Raw genomic sequence first — 17,773 nt, 5'->3', positions numbered from 1 at the left:
AAAGCACAGCACTGAAATTATCAGTCCTGAAGTTATAGGTAACACAAGTAGCAGGGATACAGTGAGAACGTTTTACACTGGATTTTGCTTTTGCAGAAAACCTCCCTTTTTGGGAGGGCAGAGAGAGGAAGACCTGTTGCAAACTGAGTGTCGAGCACCATAGCTACACCACTCAGTTAATCCCTGACAAGTTGACAGACGTGAGATATGTGGAAGTTGCAAGTTGGGTACCTGAGTGCCATTTTGTCATTGCTGTTGAGCACACCAAACAGAGCTGTGTCTCGCTGCCAGCTGTACCTGGTACAGCTTTGTCAACCAGCTGCATCACCTACCTTGATGCTACACAGCGTATGGTTTTAGCGGCTGTGAAAGGGTGGCTGGGGCTCATGTGAATAATTGAAAGGCTCTACTACTTCCCAGCACATAGAACAGACATCTTTTATTACTGAGGAAAGGACACTGAGTTTATCATTTATTTTTTAATACAATTAAAGGAGGAACCCCAGGAAAAAATGTTATATACAAAATACCTGTGATAAACAGAGCAACTCACCTGGTACAAAGACCCAGATATTAAGCTGAAAAGGTCTCACAGAAACCGTTTGTGTGCAATTCACCAAATACAGCGTAAGGCAAGAGAAAACATCATTCATAGTATAAGTGCTTATGGAAAAAATAAACCAAATAACCTGCCCATCAAGAATATAAAAACAAACTGATGCTAGACATACCTGTCAGTGAAACTTTTTGTTTCCTTTAGAAGGAGTTACTTAAAGTGTCACAGGAGTCTTTGGTGATGTAGAAAGGTTTGGCACAGTGCAAAAGACAAACCCTTCTCCAGGAGGCTGTGTGATCATCAGTCAGGAGCAGAAGTAGAGCATGGGATGGTCAGAGGGAAAATGTGCCGGTACAACTGTCAGAGCTGTGGTGTGGTTGGTAAGGTGGAAATGCGTTGTGGTTATAGCAGGGAAGGAAGCACAATGCTGAAAATGAGCAAAGTAGATACAAAAAGAGGGCGGTCCGCCTGCAAGAAGCTAGTAGTTTGTGCTGGAAAGAACAGGCATAGCCTGAGAGAAAAGGAAACTTGAAAAATGTGAGGCACCATTGCCCATACACCAAGTCCTGCAATAAGGTCAGGCTGCCTTTTGGAAACACTGCTTTCTGTGTCACCTGTCTTGTGCTTGCAACCAGAATGCACAAGTGCAAAGAGTATTGTTCCCTTGTCACCCACCTCATCTTCTCTCTGTCAAAAAACCCTCCGTAAGAATGTTCTGAAGTTCCCATTTCACGTCATACTCTGGGAAAGCAGTAAAAAAGCTGACGGGGCAGCATGACTCTGCAGGAGTAGAAAGAGAGCAGTATCTTATTTTTTACTAGCAACTTGATCCCTTAGCCTCTCATAGCTCAGTCATCTATAAACCGCTTTTAGTCCTCCTATTTCCTCCAGCAATTTCTCTCTCAATATGTACCTGCTAGAAAAAAGTGAAATGGATGGAATATTTTTTTGCTGTGTCCTAGCAAGACAAACAACTCGAGCAACAAAACATCCCCCAAAGAGGACAGCATGGTGCTTTCACACTTTGGTCTGCCCTGCTAACTACACGCATGGATAGAGAAGTAAGGGGACGGGTACAGCTTGCAGTGGGACAGAGCAAAAGGGAAGAACAAACCTGTCAAACTCAGGGCAGGGTTGAGTTATGTTAGTACGCAGAGTTGGTTAGAAAGCTTGTTGGGGCTTTTTCCTCTTTTCCCCTCAAAATGAGAAACCACTTTTTCCTACACAGTAGGCAAGAATATCACCCAGATCAGATGAGTCCTATCCAATGTTAGCATCCTGTAGGGAACTTCTTTCAAGTCCTGGCTGGGTAGAGAGAACGCTGGCGGAAAGCAGCAACATTCAACACAAAGTAAATCCCTACGTCGCTGTGAGAGACTCCCATGAATCTGGAGAGCCTACCCTAACAAGTATTCCTAGGCAAATGTACAAACAAAAGCAGACCTACCTTTATGAAGCAAGGCCCTGAGTTACATTTCATTACAGTAGATACATGTGAGATAACCACCGAGTGTTACAGAAATTCAGATGTGGTTTTACAAGCGTGGGTAGGAAGGAATGCATATAAAAGCTTGTACATGTGTATGCACAAAGGTGTGCACTCACACACCACCACCAGCAGGTTGCACTGTGTCAGATGTGCTCCTGTATCTCCGAGTAATTTAATGGAGGAACTGTATCTTGGTACCTGGCTTGGTAAGACCATCCTTTCAGGAGAGAAAGGTTACAAGAACTTCAGCCACTGCTGTAGGTAAGCAGTATTAGCCTTTAGGTGTGGTGCCAGTATGTATCGTTCCCTAAGAAGTCTCATAGCACTGAAAATAAGCATGAGGCATATAGTCCCACCTCAAGGTGCTTTTTAATGAAAAGTCTGTACCTTATTGCCTCTTTAGGGGAGAAGGGACACGTATCTGTAATGGCCAAGTCCAAATCCAGAGTCCTCCAGCACAAAGAACAGTACTGGCAGATACCCGTGCGAGGCTGAATATGAAAGAAGTTTTAGCGGCTCCCAGTCGCAACATGGAGGCATAGCCTGACTTGAGATTGTGTGTCGGGGTCTGGGGTCTCCCAAAGGCCAGCTCTGCATTATTAAAGGGGTAGGTGGGCATGGGCTACCTGCTAGGGCTCTGCAGGCCCCCTAATTTTCATAGAGGCAGCATCAAAGCCAGAGGATCCCAAACTCTTGAACTGGTGTGTTGATGCTGGCGACACTCTTCTGCCCTGTTGCAGGAACACGGAGGGTCCTCCCAGTTGGAATTCCAGCGACCCCGTTGTAATGAGACCACCCCACAGCTGCTGTGGCGTAAGTGGGGTTTTGTATTCATTCACACAAGATTATGTTGTCGGTCTTCTTGAGCAGAGTTTTCTACTGCTGTCATCCCCTTTCAGAGAGCCAAAGGGTCAACGCAATAAGCATTGCTGTACAATGAACAGTGGGGACTGCAGTGCAAGAATACACAGGATAAGAAACCTGAAGGACACAAAGAAGAGCTTTTACCGATTTTTCCCCCCCTTCTTCTTAATCTAAAGCCAGCCACAATTCTAAATGTAAGCCAGAATGTTACAGAGCCGAGACAAATGGGGATCACCTGCGATAGCCCTCCACAAGAGGGCTCCCATTACAGTAAAGGCAGAGCTTTTCAGAGCTAGACAGCTCAAGACAGGCACTACAGTGAGCTACAGACTGGCTCAACACTTACTGTGAAAACCTTTGGACCGTACAGAGGTGCTATGCCTCTGTGAAGTGAGGATGACTAATGAATGCGCTACCCTATTTAAGCAGCAGTAGGACATGGCTCAGCGTATCACACAGTTACAAGATGACAGTCAACCACTAAGGAAGCACAGCTTTCATCCCAGTCCACAGACAGCAGCCGTTCCAGGCACTGGAGTTGGGAAACGCCAGCCACTTACAGGAGAAGCCTGGCAAACTTTTATAACCAAAGAGGAATGCGGCAGAACGGATTTATTCAGTAGGTGAACTCCCACCATTCCCATCACAAAAACCCCCAGAATTCATGCTAACCAAGGCTCTAGTATCTGTTCCAGATAGGGCCTTCCCCAGAGGAAAACATGAGTGGGTGGTCAAGTTTGGAAATGAGACGAGTGGCCTGAACGATAGTTCCCCCTCCTTTCCATTTCAAAAATGTTAAGCTTTTAGATTACTGCAATGCACAGTGTGACAAATTCATGACTTCTAGGACTCTACAGCTGTTACTCCACTGCATTACTCTGGCAATTCAGCACACTGTGGTGAGAGCAGGAAATGCAGTCACCTGGATAATGATGCGAATAAGAATGGTTAGCTGCTAATCTTTCCTTAAGTCTCTTGACTTGAAAAATGTCTTTTTGGAGGACACAGCCCTGAACACAGCTGAGCTTTCAAGCCAAAATGAATATAATGCTTTGTAGTCATAAAACCTTGGTAAGCCAGGCTTTTCCCCAGCCCATCCTTCACAACACCTCATTATTGAAAGTAACTCCTTTTAAAATAAGTGTTTCCTGGGCAAGTCTTAGAGGGGAAACTTTTCCTTCTCCATTCCTCCAGCTGCTGAAGGGAACCGAGATATCTCAGAAGTGGACTGGCATTGCTAATCTTACTGGGAAAGCTGGAGTTGTTATCTTGTTGTTCACCTCTCCCTCACCACCATTTGGTCAATCCTCCATTTCTGTCATCAGTGGTGTTCCCATGTTATGCATCAGATCAGGCACATAGCTCACAGGACATCAGCCAGAAATAACCTCTAGGGGATGAGGCCACATGTGGGACCCATAGTAGTGACGAGCTACTCACAAATGAGTCCAACAGGACAGGAACTAAAAGATTGCCCAGTTCTTAGTTGGGAGGCCCATAAAATGAGCACAAGGGCAGCGGCAGGGGATGTCGCTGCAGATCCTGACAGATGGATGGATGTCCATGCTACAAACCCACCCCTCCGATATTAACCAGCTTCCTTAAACAGGTTCAGAGGAGACACTGACAGTCAAAGTTGTCAAATGTTCCTTTTCTTTCATCTCTCTCTCTCTCCATCCCCATTTAGTCCCTAAAAATTTATGTTCATTAAGGAAATGAATGCCGCAAAAACTTGCGTGCCCTCCACGCAGGGCCCATTCTGTGGAGAAAGCAGCGTGGCAGCCCAGGAAATTTGGTCCTCTAACATTTTTCACTAGATTCATTTCTAGAAATTTGAAATAACCCAAACAAAGCAATGCCCCACAAGCAACATGAGCATCATTCCTCTAGTTACCTGACCGGGAGACACCATGTGTCTGAGTTGGCAATAGGGCCCTACCGCTTTTATTTACCCTAAAGGACAACACACACTCATATTAAGAGCCATACATGGTTATGTGAGCTAACATCGCACGAGAATCTAATAGTATTTGAGAAGCTGTTTTGCCAAGAGAAGAATGGTGAAGAAAACTACCTGCAAACATGATCTGGTCATACAGATGATGTTTCAGATGTCCCTTTAGAGCTCATGGGTGGCTTCATACATTCTTTCACACCCTCTTCCACTGAATCGTGAGGCTTACAACAGTGAGAACAGACTGAAAAAAGAAGATCCCTCATTAGTATTTGGAATTCCAGAAGACATAAAAGTGCTGAATCAAAATGTCTTCTTCAACAAAGTAAAGTGTAACTGAGAGTGGGAAGAAAGGAGAGAAGAAATTAAAGAAAAAAAAATCTTTTAGGTCTAGTTACTTCTATTTTTCCTTGGCAGGACTCATCCCTGCAGTACATCTCAATATGGCTGGCCCATAGCCATAGTCTGATCTGATAGAAAGCTCTGTTATATATAAGTGTTATCTATATAGTATCATATGGATAAAACAGCTCTCACTAGCACAGGGCTAGGACCTCAACCTGGCACAAAGACAGGTTGCTACATGCTAAGGTAAGGTCAGAAGGGAAATAGCGGTAAAAGTTACATGTCACTAAATGCAGTTTACCAAGCGAGTGAAAGAATGCCGATGTTGGAACCAACCAGCCAACTCTTTCAGTGCTTTAAAAGGAGTTCAGATTAAACAGGTCCCCTTAGTATCTCAACATCTATGAATTACTTTTGTTTTAATAATTCAAGTTGAATCTCTCTGTACTATTACAGCAAATTGTACTTGCACAAATTTTACAACATGGATCCTAAGCTGTTCTTTAAGTTACCTCTAATCTTGGTGCATTGTGTCAAATTAATTGAAGAGCCAAAAAAAAATCTAGAGAGTTTCCATTCTTAAATTACTGCAAAGATAGGCTGTGAGCTCCTCAAAGTAGGGGGTTGTGAACCTCAACAAAGCATCTACATGTTTTGGTCACCACCACAATCACGCATCTGAGAAAACTCTTATTTCCGTTTTGCTCTATCTTTCTATTCTTTCCTCCCACACTTCAGCTCTTTGAAGCATGGCTTTTTGAGCTCAAAAACCACTCTTAGCATCAAGGCAGCTCCTGACTCAGCTTTCCATATGCCAGAACAACAGAGGTACCCTCAGACCTATTCTGAGCTGCCACAATAGCTCTTGAAAGGTGACCTGTAGCAACACCAGCAGGAAGCACTCTGAGGACAGATATTTCCCTTCCCAGACAGGTGGCAATGCACAGCAGCACTGAAATGTGGCAACTGTAGAAAATGGGAAGTTGGATTGAAGCTCTAGCTTCAGTTTCTTATGGTATACGCCTGCTCTGGAAAGTGGCTGTACAAAATAGCACCACCTGACTTGGCAAATCTACTCCCTGTGCATATTAGGAAAACGGGACTGAAAGGGAAATTCCAGTTTATGCAGCCGTGTCCCATGCTGTTGCAGGTGATCACATTCTACCACATTGGTATGCTTTTTACATCTACTTTAAAAGCAATTTGGTCTCTATATGAAAGGCTCTCTCAGAATGCTCCAGAATCTTACTAATTTAATGGTAAGGAACCTTTTAATTTTCAGGCTGTATTTGTTTAGAGCCAAATCTTCCAATTCCAGTTCATTTTCTCCTATAATTCAAAGTTCATTATCCACACAGCTAACAGGACAGGCTGTGATCAGCTGTGATTTTCTTGGTTTCAACCTGCTTGCTGCTTTCCCATTGACATAGCCCCAGGGAACAGCAGGGGAGAACCAGCACTGGTGTCATAGGGGCACATGAGTGGAAAATGAGGAGGTGGGCAGGTGTAGCCAAGAGTCGCTGCCCTCCAGAAGCTTCCTTTCTTTGTGATAAAACACCAAAAAGAATTAGCCCAGCCTGACTCAGTGGTCACACTGGTTTTTGAAGGGTTGTGGTTGGCGAGGGGAAGAGAAAAATAGTAATGCTACCTCCGCACCTCTGACTTGGGAGTGAACTTGTCTGAAGTTGAAACAGAGGTAGAAGACGACACAAGCATGACAAACTTACAAGTGTCCCTGAGTGAACTAAGTCCCTGCTGCCTAGCAAATAACCTCTTTCCAACGGGGGATACCACTGTGACCGTGATGAGCTAAGATGCTCAGACTGGTGGCTTCTGGTTTAAGTGGGCTGAACATAGAGCGCTCTCAAGTGTGGGATTCTTGTCTCCAGACTTGACTTCCCCAGTGGCCTGACAGAACTTGATTGGGTGATATTTATAACGTGTTGCAAGGCCTGCTGTCTTTCTCCAGGACTGCTTTTCAAAGCGGCTGACAGGGTGCGGCTAGGACATACACTGCTGTTGACTTTCAGTACTGGCTGGATGCCTAGCTACCTTTATAAATCCATCAGATGCCTACCCACATCTTCAGGGGCTTTCTGGCTAGGTCAGTTTACACATGATTAGGAGCAACAGCTAACAGATGAGATTTTTTTGAGCAACAACAACAACAAAAAATTACTCGGCTGCCAGCTAACCCCGAGATGCTAGTTGCCATTGAAAAACTCCTGGAGGCATGTCTGGAGTTACTGAAGACTTCATAGGGTGGGACAGGGCACCTCACCTGTGCCATTTTTGGCCACACAGAGAAGACAAATCCATCTCTTCTGATTGGGGTTCTCCTAAAAGTGGGACATCGCTATGCTTAAGTCCTTTCTGCGGCCTTAGCACTACGTATTTTTGTAACTTTCGCTCTGATTTTTCTGAGGGATTGTCTAAGTAGGGTATGTACAGAGATCCTATTTTGAAACTGTCAGTGCTCAGCTGTATCTGTCATGATCACCAAGACTCCTGGCATCTTCAAGCATCTTAATACATAAAAATGGACCTTTGTGAATCTCTTCAATTCTGTATACCCCTGATTTTGGAAATATTCTGATCTGCTGTCAAAACTCCCCATCACCCCCTTCACTCTCAAACCTGAACCCTAGTGCTGCCTGCACACAAAATGTAGGAAAGTCTTGAGCTGGACTTTGATTTTGTGACAGTAGATTTCTGATTAAAAAAAAAAAAAAAGGAAATGAGAAGAAGGTACAAAAATATCTAGTGTGTCAGTATAGTTTCTATAAATGTGTATTTTACATAGAAACTCCATAAGCAGTAAGAGACCGTTTCTTGAAAAAAGGAGCTACACTTACCATGCCTTGGGAGGTATCTTGCTGCTAGGGTGATAGCCAAAAGGAAGATGATAATGATGATACTTGAAGCAGTAATGACATTATAAGATGGAGGCACAGTAGGGACAACGCAGATATTTGATTTTTCTGAGACAGAAAAAATAAAACATAAATAAAGGGCCCAACAACATACTGGCACTTTCATGTAAGAGCAGGAACGTGAATTTTGGTCGTTCTGGCCAAATTCTAACTCAGATATTCAGCCTGAAAATTTACCTATTCAATAAACAAACAAAGCTGGCACCTAAATTTCTTTCATTCCCCTACATTTGCTATGTGCTGAAATTTTTAACGCATCCACAGAATCTGAAATGCTGAGTCTTTGTCCAGAACAGGACTGAGACAGGCAGTATTTAAAAAACACATGAGCTGTTTTCAGACAAACTGGTTAGGCTTGGTGGAAAAGTCTAAGTCCATATCTAGAAAACTTCCACTCTGAAAGGTACTCTGCAGTTTTTCTTACTGTTTTTGCCAGATTTATGCCTGTTTTTTTTCCCTCTGAATTCATAGGCGACAGAGAATGATACATTAAACAGACTAGAATAGACTTTTTTCTGCATGGCAGGAAAAGAGTGTTGTGGCAGAGTTCAGTTTCAGTGGATCTGGAGCCTTTGGCTTTTCACTGCTGGAGATGACCATTCTGCCACTTGGACATTAGAGTAGATAACGGGCCGTTCTTGTACAGTACAGGACAACCCTAATTCAACAGGAGGGAGAGACTTGGTGCATGTTCATAGGTCTTCAGATTTTCATCATCTGCACCTGGCACAATTAAGCATCATTCAACTTCTAAGACACTAGCCTGATCCACTGTACAATCTTCCCCCCCACTGTAGGGTTTGCCTCCTACGTTTACCAGAGGCTGTATTCTGTCTGGAACTCCGTGTTCATGAAAGACTTGTTTGGAGGACCATTTCCATCATACCAAAATGGGGGTGGTTCCACATCTTAAAAATCAAAAAGTGGGGGGTTTGTGACTGCTGTTGTCACCAGCTGCACCCTCCTCTGAGAATCTGTGTGACAACACTGTATTACCATTATTACTTTTTTTGTTGCTCTCCTTTTCTATGTAGTATGATATTCATAACCTTCTTCCATTACCATCTCTAGGGACATTATGCACTATGTCCAGCAATAACCAATATTCATAAAGCACTAGTTTCTGGCATTCGTCCTGAAGCTGAATGGCACATCTCTTCACGAGCCCCTTTGATTTTAGTAAGATTGATGAACAAGGTACCTTGATGAATAAGGTACAATGCCCTAGGAAAAATAGCGCTTCTCTAGCTTCCCTTGAAGGTGCCCTTATCTCTACAGTGAAAACGTCAGACCCAGAGACATTTCAGGATACCTTTTTGGTAACAACATTAAAAAAAAAAAATCCTTTTGGCTTTAAGAATTTTCTTGCAAATCCCCTTCTACTGCAAAACATCTGGACTGTAGTGTGCTGCCTTCCCTCACGCTGTTTCCACTTGTGCCTCAAGCTTTTCAAAGCACGGACTTACCTATTAAGTTATCACTTTTAAGCCACGCACAGTGGTGGAATTTTTCCATATGAGTTAACCCTATATTAAATGTGTATGAAAGCAGAATTTTGTCTAGACCCCAGCTGACAGTTTATGTCACCGAAGCAGGAACAAACATGCTTGTTAAATGAGGAAATTCTTTTTAAGTGCAACCTGTGGCTTTTAAGGCACACACATTTCTCAAGTCCCTCCATTCAAATACCAGCTCTGTGTCACACAACTGGCAGCAAGACCGTGCTGGTACAGAGGGGCACTGAATGGTGGCAAAACCCCAACTTGTGGGAGCCACCGAGGCTGATGTCACCGGATCACAACAGGATCCAGTTGCCTTCTCAGCCCACCTGTGACTCATGGTAGAGCAGCAGGAAGACAGAGCTGTTTCTGCTTGTCAGTCATTGCTGTAACTCTCCTCTCCCACCCTTGCTGTCTTACAGCCTTTGAAATATTTTGGTGTGCGGCTCACAGGCGGGATCATTGGGTCATCCTTGCACGAACAGATACACAAAATCTACCACTTTCTCAGAGAGGCAACTCAGCAGATTCAACAAAATAGTTTTGTAACACAAGCTATTAATAAAACCTACTCAGAAGCAAACTGGTGGACTTGAGAAGGCCATCGTGTTCAACGGAGCAAGTGATGCTGACGTCTTTGGTCACATTGAGCCACAGTTTGCCAGTGACGTTGTACGGGCTGAGGCTGGACTCGGACACCCAGCTGGCATTCCACACCACAGACACGTTGTTGAGGGCTCCAGAGATTTTGGGTTTGGGGAAACCTCCATGAGAAGAGCATCTTACCACCATCTCAGTTGATTCACAAGAATTAGTGGATACTTCTGCTGTTATGTTCGGCTTACTGAAGTCAGCTGAAGCAAGAAAGATTTAGTTACCATTCTGTCAGATTACAGCGAGGGCTGCAGTCCTGATCGCCCATGGTCAAAGCAAAGACTCCCCCACAGGGCATTCCTCCTCTATCATAATCTGTTTGGCCTTTCTTGTGCCTTAGTGTTCTCCTCACAGCCTTGACTGGATATGGCCTTGGCCTTTGCTGCTTCTCCTCCCTGGGCAGTACACAGACTTCATGACCCCCCCTCTCCAATGCTGCTGTGTCTCTCTACATACAGCAGTTCATGGAACAACAGAAGGAATCATAAAACAGGTAGGAAAAATACAGGACTGAATAAAAATTCGTATTACAGGCAATGGTAGACTACCTTTTCCCTCCCTCATTAGTCCCTTCCCAGCCAGAAGCTCACAGAGGGTCCATCTCTGCTGGGAAAGGAGGAGAGTCACATGTTGGTTTCTCAGCTGGGATGGCCAGCAAGAGACTGAATTACATTTTCTGCATGAAAGACCCTCCAGAAGGCCCAGCTGAGAGCAAGACCCAGTCATACTAGTCATTGCAAAAATGCGTAGCAGTATGCAGGTCCTCTCAGACCATGTTCTCACTGGACTTTTTTCTCATTGCCAAAGACAGTTTTCAGAGGTTTCCCACCCACACAGCTTGTTCCATGCCTTCCCGCCCAGCCAGATGTATCGCTGTAAGTGTTTGTGAGGCTGCATGGAGAAATGGATGAGAGGACTAATATGAGTGAGGAAGGAGAAGAAAGGTGGTGTCATTTTTAGCCTGCTTCGCTTTGCCAATCTGGTTCATCGTATCACTGTAAACAGTTGCATTGGTACAACTGAGGATGCCCACGGGTTGCAATAAACAGCCCAGGGTGACGAGGAGACAAGGGGTGGCAAAGGAACTATTTAAGGCAACTCTCCTACTGGAAAAGTCTCCATGGGACCACACCTTTAGCAAGAGAGGCACCAGTCAGAAAAAAACTCAGCATGTGGCTTCCTGGTGGGCTAAGTCACACCAACACCACTGCTGCCAAAGGGATCAAATTCTCCCTCCCACCCCTGCCAGCTGTAGGTCCGTAGCCTGCACACCCCCTAAGGTGCTAGCCCCAGCCATGGCAAGGCCAGGCAGAGGGCTGCAGCAGGTTGCTCAACTCACTGCAAAATGACCCTTTTTGGAGCAGCTGAGGTTTTGTCTGTGATTGCTCCCTGCCTGACTCACCATTTGACCACATGACTGCTGGGATAAGGCAGCCAGCCTCGCGGTCGTAGCGCGTCTTCCAGGGCTTATGCTGACCACGAACCCATGGTCTAGGCTACTGAGTAACTAGTGAAAGAAACTTGCTCAACATTGCACGGCCGACCGGTGGCAGACAAGGAGAGATCTGGATTTCCTTCCAGGCCCACTACCTGTTGAGCAATACAGCACTGACATCCAGTCTGGAAAGTCCCTTCAAACATCCCAGCCAACTTCACTGGGGCTCCCTGACCAGTCACCAGGGAGTAACACCTTTCTGCCTCTCTCAGGGTAGCCTGATTCCAGCAGGGGCAAGGGGAGCTTTCCCTTTCTGATCCCCACAATAACTGATCCCACTTTTCCAAACGGGGAAGTAGTCTACCACTATTATTACAACTGGCCTGTTTAAGACAGCAATGGGATTTCTGGAAGGAAAGAAACTGGAAAGAATCTGGAGTGTTTGCAGGGAGGAAAAGAGATCCACTGTTTCACATTTTTCATGCAGTTAACTCCTCAGCCCTCACAGCTAGAGAGGGTGCTGGCAGCGCACTTCCCTTTTTTCATATCAGTTCCCAGAAAGATCACTAAATTTGTCTCCTTGCACATATGTCCACTGTGCCCTCAGATAGGCAGGCGACGGCCAAACCTCAGGAGCTTGGGTTTTTTTGCTGATGAATCTCATTCCAGGTGGGGAATGCTCATTCACTGGCTTATCTAGAAGATTCCTGGAAAACTCTGCTGCTAAAGGTATTCAAATGTATGTATATATTTATATATGTTACCAGTATCTCTGCCTTTGGTTGAAACCAACCGCCACAAAAACAGTGGTGGAAATGGAAAATAATGTCAACGGAACTTTTTGTAGCCTCCAAGAAAAGACTCAGATTCGTTTTGAGCAAAGGAACTCGGGTTGTTTCTTTAAGGTAAAAAGCCTCAAATCTCCAGCTGAGTTCAGCCTTAGTTTGTGGAGCTGCAGTGTAGCTGGCGAGCTGGCCAGCCCCCCGGAGAGCCTGAGCTCCCAAGGGGGTGGATGCAGGGCTGGGATGCTGCTGTGGCCACAGAGGAACAACGCCACCCCATTCCTCTTTCGGCTTGGATGCTTCCTGTGCACCAAGGGCTTGGTCTCTGCTTTGTCCAAAAGACAGCAGGGGGCAGAGGGGGCCTAGGACACCCACCAGCAGTGGCACCTGGGGAGGTGTCCTGGGAGGGGTCCTTGCCCAAGAGGGAGGCATCAAGGGGAGGATGGTGGAATGGTGGGAAAGGCAAATTTTCTGTACCTGGGGTAGCTTTGGAAAGGTAAGGAGGGAGGCTGCTAGAATGGAAATACAGGGGCCTTAACACACCTTCCAGCACTCTTTTAGGCTTCCTGATGAAAGTCTATCTGCTGCTCTATGACTAAAGCTTGGAGGAGTGTCTCTTACCCCCAGAGGTTGGCACCAGAAAGCTTCAGGTGTCGGGAGGCAATCCACCTACCTGTAACAAAGAGGGTGACAGGCTCATCACACACAACAACTGAGTTCTGTGGAAATCTGAGGTGCTGAACTACACACTGGTAAGGGCCATTGTCCAGGATTTCCACGGGGGAGATCCACAGGGTGAGGTTCCTGGTGTCCATCTCTGTCCGGTTCTCATACCGCTCGTGCTTGGAGATCATCTTCCCCTCTGCATAGGCAAGCACTACCTCCGTGGTGTTCTTCTGCCAGTAGACCCGGTAATTATGTAGGCTTTCCGAGCTGGGAATTTCATGACAACAAGGCAGGCCGACTTTTTCCCCCACTTTGCTTTTGACTACTTTCTTCTCCAGTGCATAGCCTGTAGGTGGGGGACAAACAAAAGTCAGGGAGACAGTGGTATAGCCTTGTGCCAGGACCCGCTGCACAGAGCTCACCTCTTTCGGCTCTGTCTGCGCCCGCTAATGTACCTCATCACCCACCGAGCTGTTCGCAACTTCAGCTCTGCACTGAGGGGAGGCCTACCTTGGCCTTGCCTTTTACGTGATGCTCCAGTCCTACTTAGGATCCCGAGCTAGCAGGCACACAATAATTTCTGCATGGATTACTGAAGGCAAAGGCAGGAGAGTCACATGCCTGAGCAGAAATTTTGCTGGCCCCTTGAAAAAAGCCACACCTCAGAGTAAAGAGCTGCCGTTATTCATGTAAAGGGATAAAAACATACACACCCAAACTGCTATCTCCTCTGCTCTCCCTTTTCAGAGCTCAGAGTTTGGAAGGTCTGAGTCACCCTCCGGTGGGTTCCCTCCATGCCAAACAGGGCCACAGTGGACTATTAGTTTGGGGGGGTTGGGGTTTTTTTGGAAGGTTGTTTTTTTTTGTAAAAGAAAAAACCCACACCTTTCAAGATCCCAGAAGCTAGAAGCAACACTACAATGATAAACAAAGGTTACAGCCACACTGTCATCAGCCTCCTAGTCTTAGCAAATGAACAATTTTGCCTAGTCTAGCTGAAACAAATTTATATTTGCGAAGGCCCATGGGCCTCCCTTGGGATTACTTGCAAACCAGCACAGGCATTCCCCAACTCCTGACCAGCGACCGTGTCGGTGCCATACCTAGCATGCAGGCGTGTGCCTACAATAACAAGCTGAGGCCCTTGCAAGGGGGAAATTCAGTACAGCTTTGACCAGGTTAGCAGTAATCCCCCTGCTTCACACTATGACTTCTATGCACGCCACTCCCGTGATCAGCCCTGCTTTCCCACTCCCCTTCCTCTTTCCAGTGGGTAGGTGCTCACAGGGGCCAGGACCTGACATGCGAGGGAGCAACCTAGCAAGGAGCTCCTGCTGTTGCTGGAAGAGTGACCCAGTACTGACACGCAGTCCTGTGCTGCAGTAAGGCCAGGGCAGATGGCTGGGCTTTCGCCTGGGTTTGTGCAACCTTCAGGATGATGCTTACCCCTGCACACCCTGCTTTGTTAGTCCAGAAGTTTGGGTTGCTTTACCTTTGCCCTGCGTGCCTCAGCCTCACTACCTTAGCACCCATCTCCAGTAGTGGAAGGGGGATACCAATCTGTTGCACTCTGCTGACTCGAGGGCAGAAAAACAAGGAAATAGCCGGCCTCAGGACAGAGAAGATTCACATTCCCTCTTCCTTTCCCTGCAGAACAGATCTCAGTAAACATAGAATCATAGAATAGTTTGGGTTGGAAGGGACCTTTAAAGGTCATCTAGTCCACCCCCCCTGCAAGGAGCAGGGACATCTTCCACTAGATCAGGTTGCTCAGAGCCCCGTCCAGCCTGACCTTGAATGTTTCCAGGGATGGGGCGTCCACCACCTCGCTGGGCAACCTGTTCCAGTGCTTCACCACCCTCAGCGTAAAAAATATCTTCCTTACATCTAGCCTGAATCTACCCTCTTTTAGTTTAAAACCATTACCCCTTGTCCTGTTGCCACAGGCCCTGCTAAAAAGTCTCCCTCCATCTTTCTTATAAGCCCCCTTTAAGTACTGATAGGCTGCAATAAGGTCTTCCCAAAGCCTTCTCTTCTCGAGGCTGAACAACCCCAACTCTCTCAGCCTTTCTTCATAGGAGAGGTGCTCCATCCCCCTGATCATTTTCGTGGCCCTCTTCTGGACCCACTTCAACAGGTCTGTGTCTTTCTTGTGCTGAGGACTCCAGAGCTGGACGCAGTCCTCCAGGTGGGGTCTCACCAGAGCAGAGTAGAGGGGCAGAATCCCCTCCCTCGACCTGCTGGCCACGCTTCTTTTGATGCAGCCCAGGATACGATTGGCCTTCTGGGCTGCGAGCGCACATTGCTGGCTCATGTCCAGCTTTTCATCCACCGGTACCCCCAAGTCCTTCTCGGCAGGGCTGCTCTCAATCCCTTCATCCCCCAGCCTACATTGATACCGGGGGTTGCCCTGACCCAGGTGCAGGACCTTGCACTTGGCCTTGTTAAACCTCATGAGGTTCACATGGTCCCACTTCTCCAGCTTGTCCAGGTCCCTCTGGGCCCACTTCTCGAGCTTGTCCAGGTCCCTCTGGATGGCATCCCGTCCCTCTGGTGTGTCGACCGCACCACTCAGCTTGGTGTCATCTGCAAACTTGCTGAGGGTGCACTCAATCCCACTGTCTATGTCACTGATGAAGATATTGAACAGTACGTACCGGTCCCAATACAGACCCCTGTGGGACACCACTCATCACCAATCTCCATCTGGACATTGAGCCATTGACCACTACCCTCTGGATGCGACCATCCAACCAATTCCTCATCCACTGGATAGTCCACCCATCAAATCCATATCTCTCCAATTTAGAGAGAGGGATGTTGTGGGGGACCGTGTCAAAGGCCTTACAGAAGTCCAGATGTCCGAGAGACAAAGCAGGAAAGTCCTGACCAGGCAGTGTGTCACTGATGGGGAGAGTGCAGCATCAGCCGTCGGTGGAGGTGAGACCCCATGTGCAAAGCCTCAGCGTGAACTGAACGCGTGACAAAGCTGAGCCTAAGAACTGCCACCCACCCCCAGCAAAATCTGGCTGATACTGGCCCACATGCTATTGTCACTACTAACGCCTAACCACAGCCACGCTGTAGACGGGCACAGAGTGCAGCGCTCAGGGTGTGACTGGGGTGCTGTGACATTCAGATTCAGCTGAAGTGTCCAAAACAGCCACAAGCTGGTTGCCCACCAGGGCTTGTTTGCTTAGAGGTGACTCACAGACCCTTGGGACGCCACCACAGAGCCGGCAGCAAGACCCCTGCAGCATGCTGACCTGTGTCCAGCGGCACACCCTGATGACATGCTTTGCAGTTCTCCAGCTGCTGGTGTTGGAAGGAGACAAGCAGATGCCTAGACAGTGCCCCGGCACAGCCTGATCTTGGGGCAGCTTGATGAAGTTTGGCCGAGGCAGAGAGCCTGGGACAGAACATGAAATAAGTTTTCACCCCCTTCCCCTGCGACACACCTACCCCTGTCCCACCCACACACTTTACATTAAATCCATAGGAAACACACTGAAAAAATACAGGGGAGGTCCTGGCAACATTATAGAATGCTTTAATACTAATTAAATAGAATATATAACTAAATGAGCAACTTCTCATGTAACTGGTTTCCCTCCACTTGGCCACTTCATTGGTCTTCCAAAGGGAAAGATTCAAACACAATTTCACACACACTACCTGTACTTCCCCTTATAATGCATCGCAGACTATGAGCAACCAGACTGGGGCAGACCAGGAGCCCACTCAGCCTGCTGACCTGTGTCAGCCAGCAACTCTTAGCAAGATGGTAGAAAACCCAGTTCTTCTACACCGCACGGGATAAGAACTGGCATGCCCTGCCAACCTTTGACAGTCACAAATTTAGGGATTTCTTGACACTGGCAGTTTGATCACTACTGCTAGACCTACCCTTCACGAAGAGATCTCGCCCCTTCAGGAATGCACATATATTTTTGGCTTCCACAACATCCTGTGACGATGAGTTACATGGTTTGATTACATGCTGCGTGAAAAAGCATTTCCTTCTGTTCACCTTAAAAGCAGCCCACTTTAGACTCTGATTCTTGAAGTTCCTCCTCCTGCATGTCTACATGCATTTGTGTGTGTGTGTGTGTGTGTGTGTGTTTTCCCTCGACCACATCTTTGCTTGTTCCCACAGTTCAGCTCTTACTGTTGCTGGAGAGATTCACAAGAGCAACCAGTCAAACTTTGGGATTGTGGAGCCTGATAAAGACAATTTTCTATTTTCTTTTGCAGCGATAGGGGAAGAGTAGGCGTACAGTAAATGTCAGGGTGACATCGCATCATGAGTTGCATGAGGTTCTCCGTGCCTTGCCCCTAAGAGTCTCCTTTGCAACCAAAAGGAGAACAAAAACCTCCTTGGCAGTACATGTGCAGGGGCTGGAAACTCCTGCTGATGTCACATCTACCCTTAAAAGGCTCTGCACCCTTGAAACTGCAACCTGAATGCTGCAAGCCTGAAGGAACCAAAGTCCACAAAGAGTCATTCAGCCCCACAAAAGTCCCCTTTCACTTTAAAGGTGAACTGCAAAGCAAAAATGAAAATTCAGTTCTGTCCCATTTCTGTGCTGAATGCTC

At 46.7% G+C, this 17,773-nt stretch overlaps 1 protein-coding gene across 1 annotated transcript; it reads right to left on the bottom strand.

Annotated features, from left to right (window-relative positions):
* Positions 1 to 4,833: 4,833 nt before the first annotated feature.
* On the bottom strand, positions 4,834 to 13,452 carry CD80 (CD80 molecule). The gene is made up of 4 exons (XM_009323910.1): positions 13,185 to 13,452; positions 10,213 to 10,494; positions 8,064 to 8,189; positions 4,834 to 5,107 (listed from the first exon to the last, which is right to left on the bottom strand). The coding sequence occupies exons 1-4, from the start codon at positions 13,363 to 13,365 to the stop codon at positions 5,001 to 5,003; spliced, it is 696 nt and encodes a 231-aa protein (XP_009322185.1). The 5' UTR covers positions 13,366 to 13,452; the 3' UTR covers positions 4,834 to 5,000.
* Positions 13,453 to 17,773: the final 4,321 nt, after the last annotated feature.

Source organism: Pygoscelis adeliae, unplaced genomic scaffold, assembly GCF_000699105.1.
Source record: "Pygoscelis adeliae isolate BGI_AS28 unplaced genomic scaffold, ASM69910v1 Scaffold124, whole genome shotgun sequence".
In the NCBI taxonomy this organism is placed as follows: Eukaryota; Metazoa; Chordata; class Aves; order Sphenisciformes; family Spheniscidae; genus Pygoscelis; species Pygoscelis adeliae.
Note: the sequence above shows the minus strand (reverse complement) of the source record. Positions and strands in the feature narration are given on the sequence as shown.

What these genes read in the sequence shown, in the direction of transcription:
- CD80 (XM_009323910.1), bottom strand. Translation starts at nt 13,365, where the DNA reads ATGATCTCCAAGCACGAGCGGTATGAGAACCGGACAGAGATGGACACC. An exon ending in TGTCACCCTCTTTGTTACAG is followed by an intron (nt 10,495 to 13,184) that starts GTAGGTGGATTG and finishes TTCTTGCTTCAG; the next exon opens with CTGACTTCAGTAAGCCGAAC. An exon ending in GTCCACCAGTTTGCTTCTGA is followed by an intron (nt 8,190 to 10,212) that starts GTAGGTTTTATT and finishes TTTCTGTCTCAG; the next exon opens with AAAAATCAAATATCTGCGTT.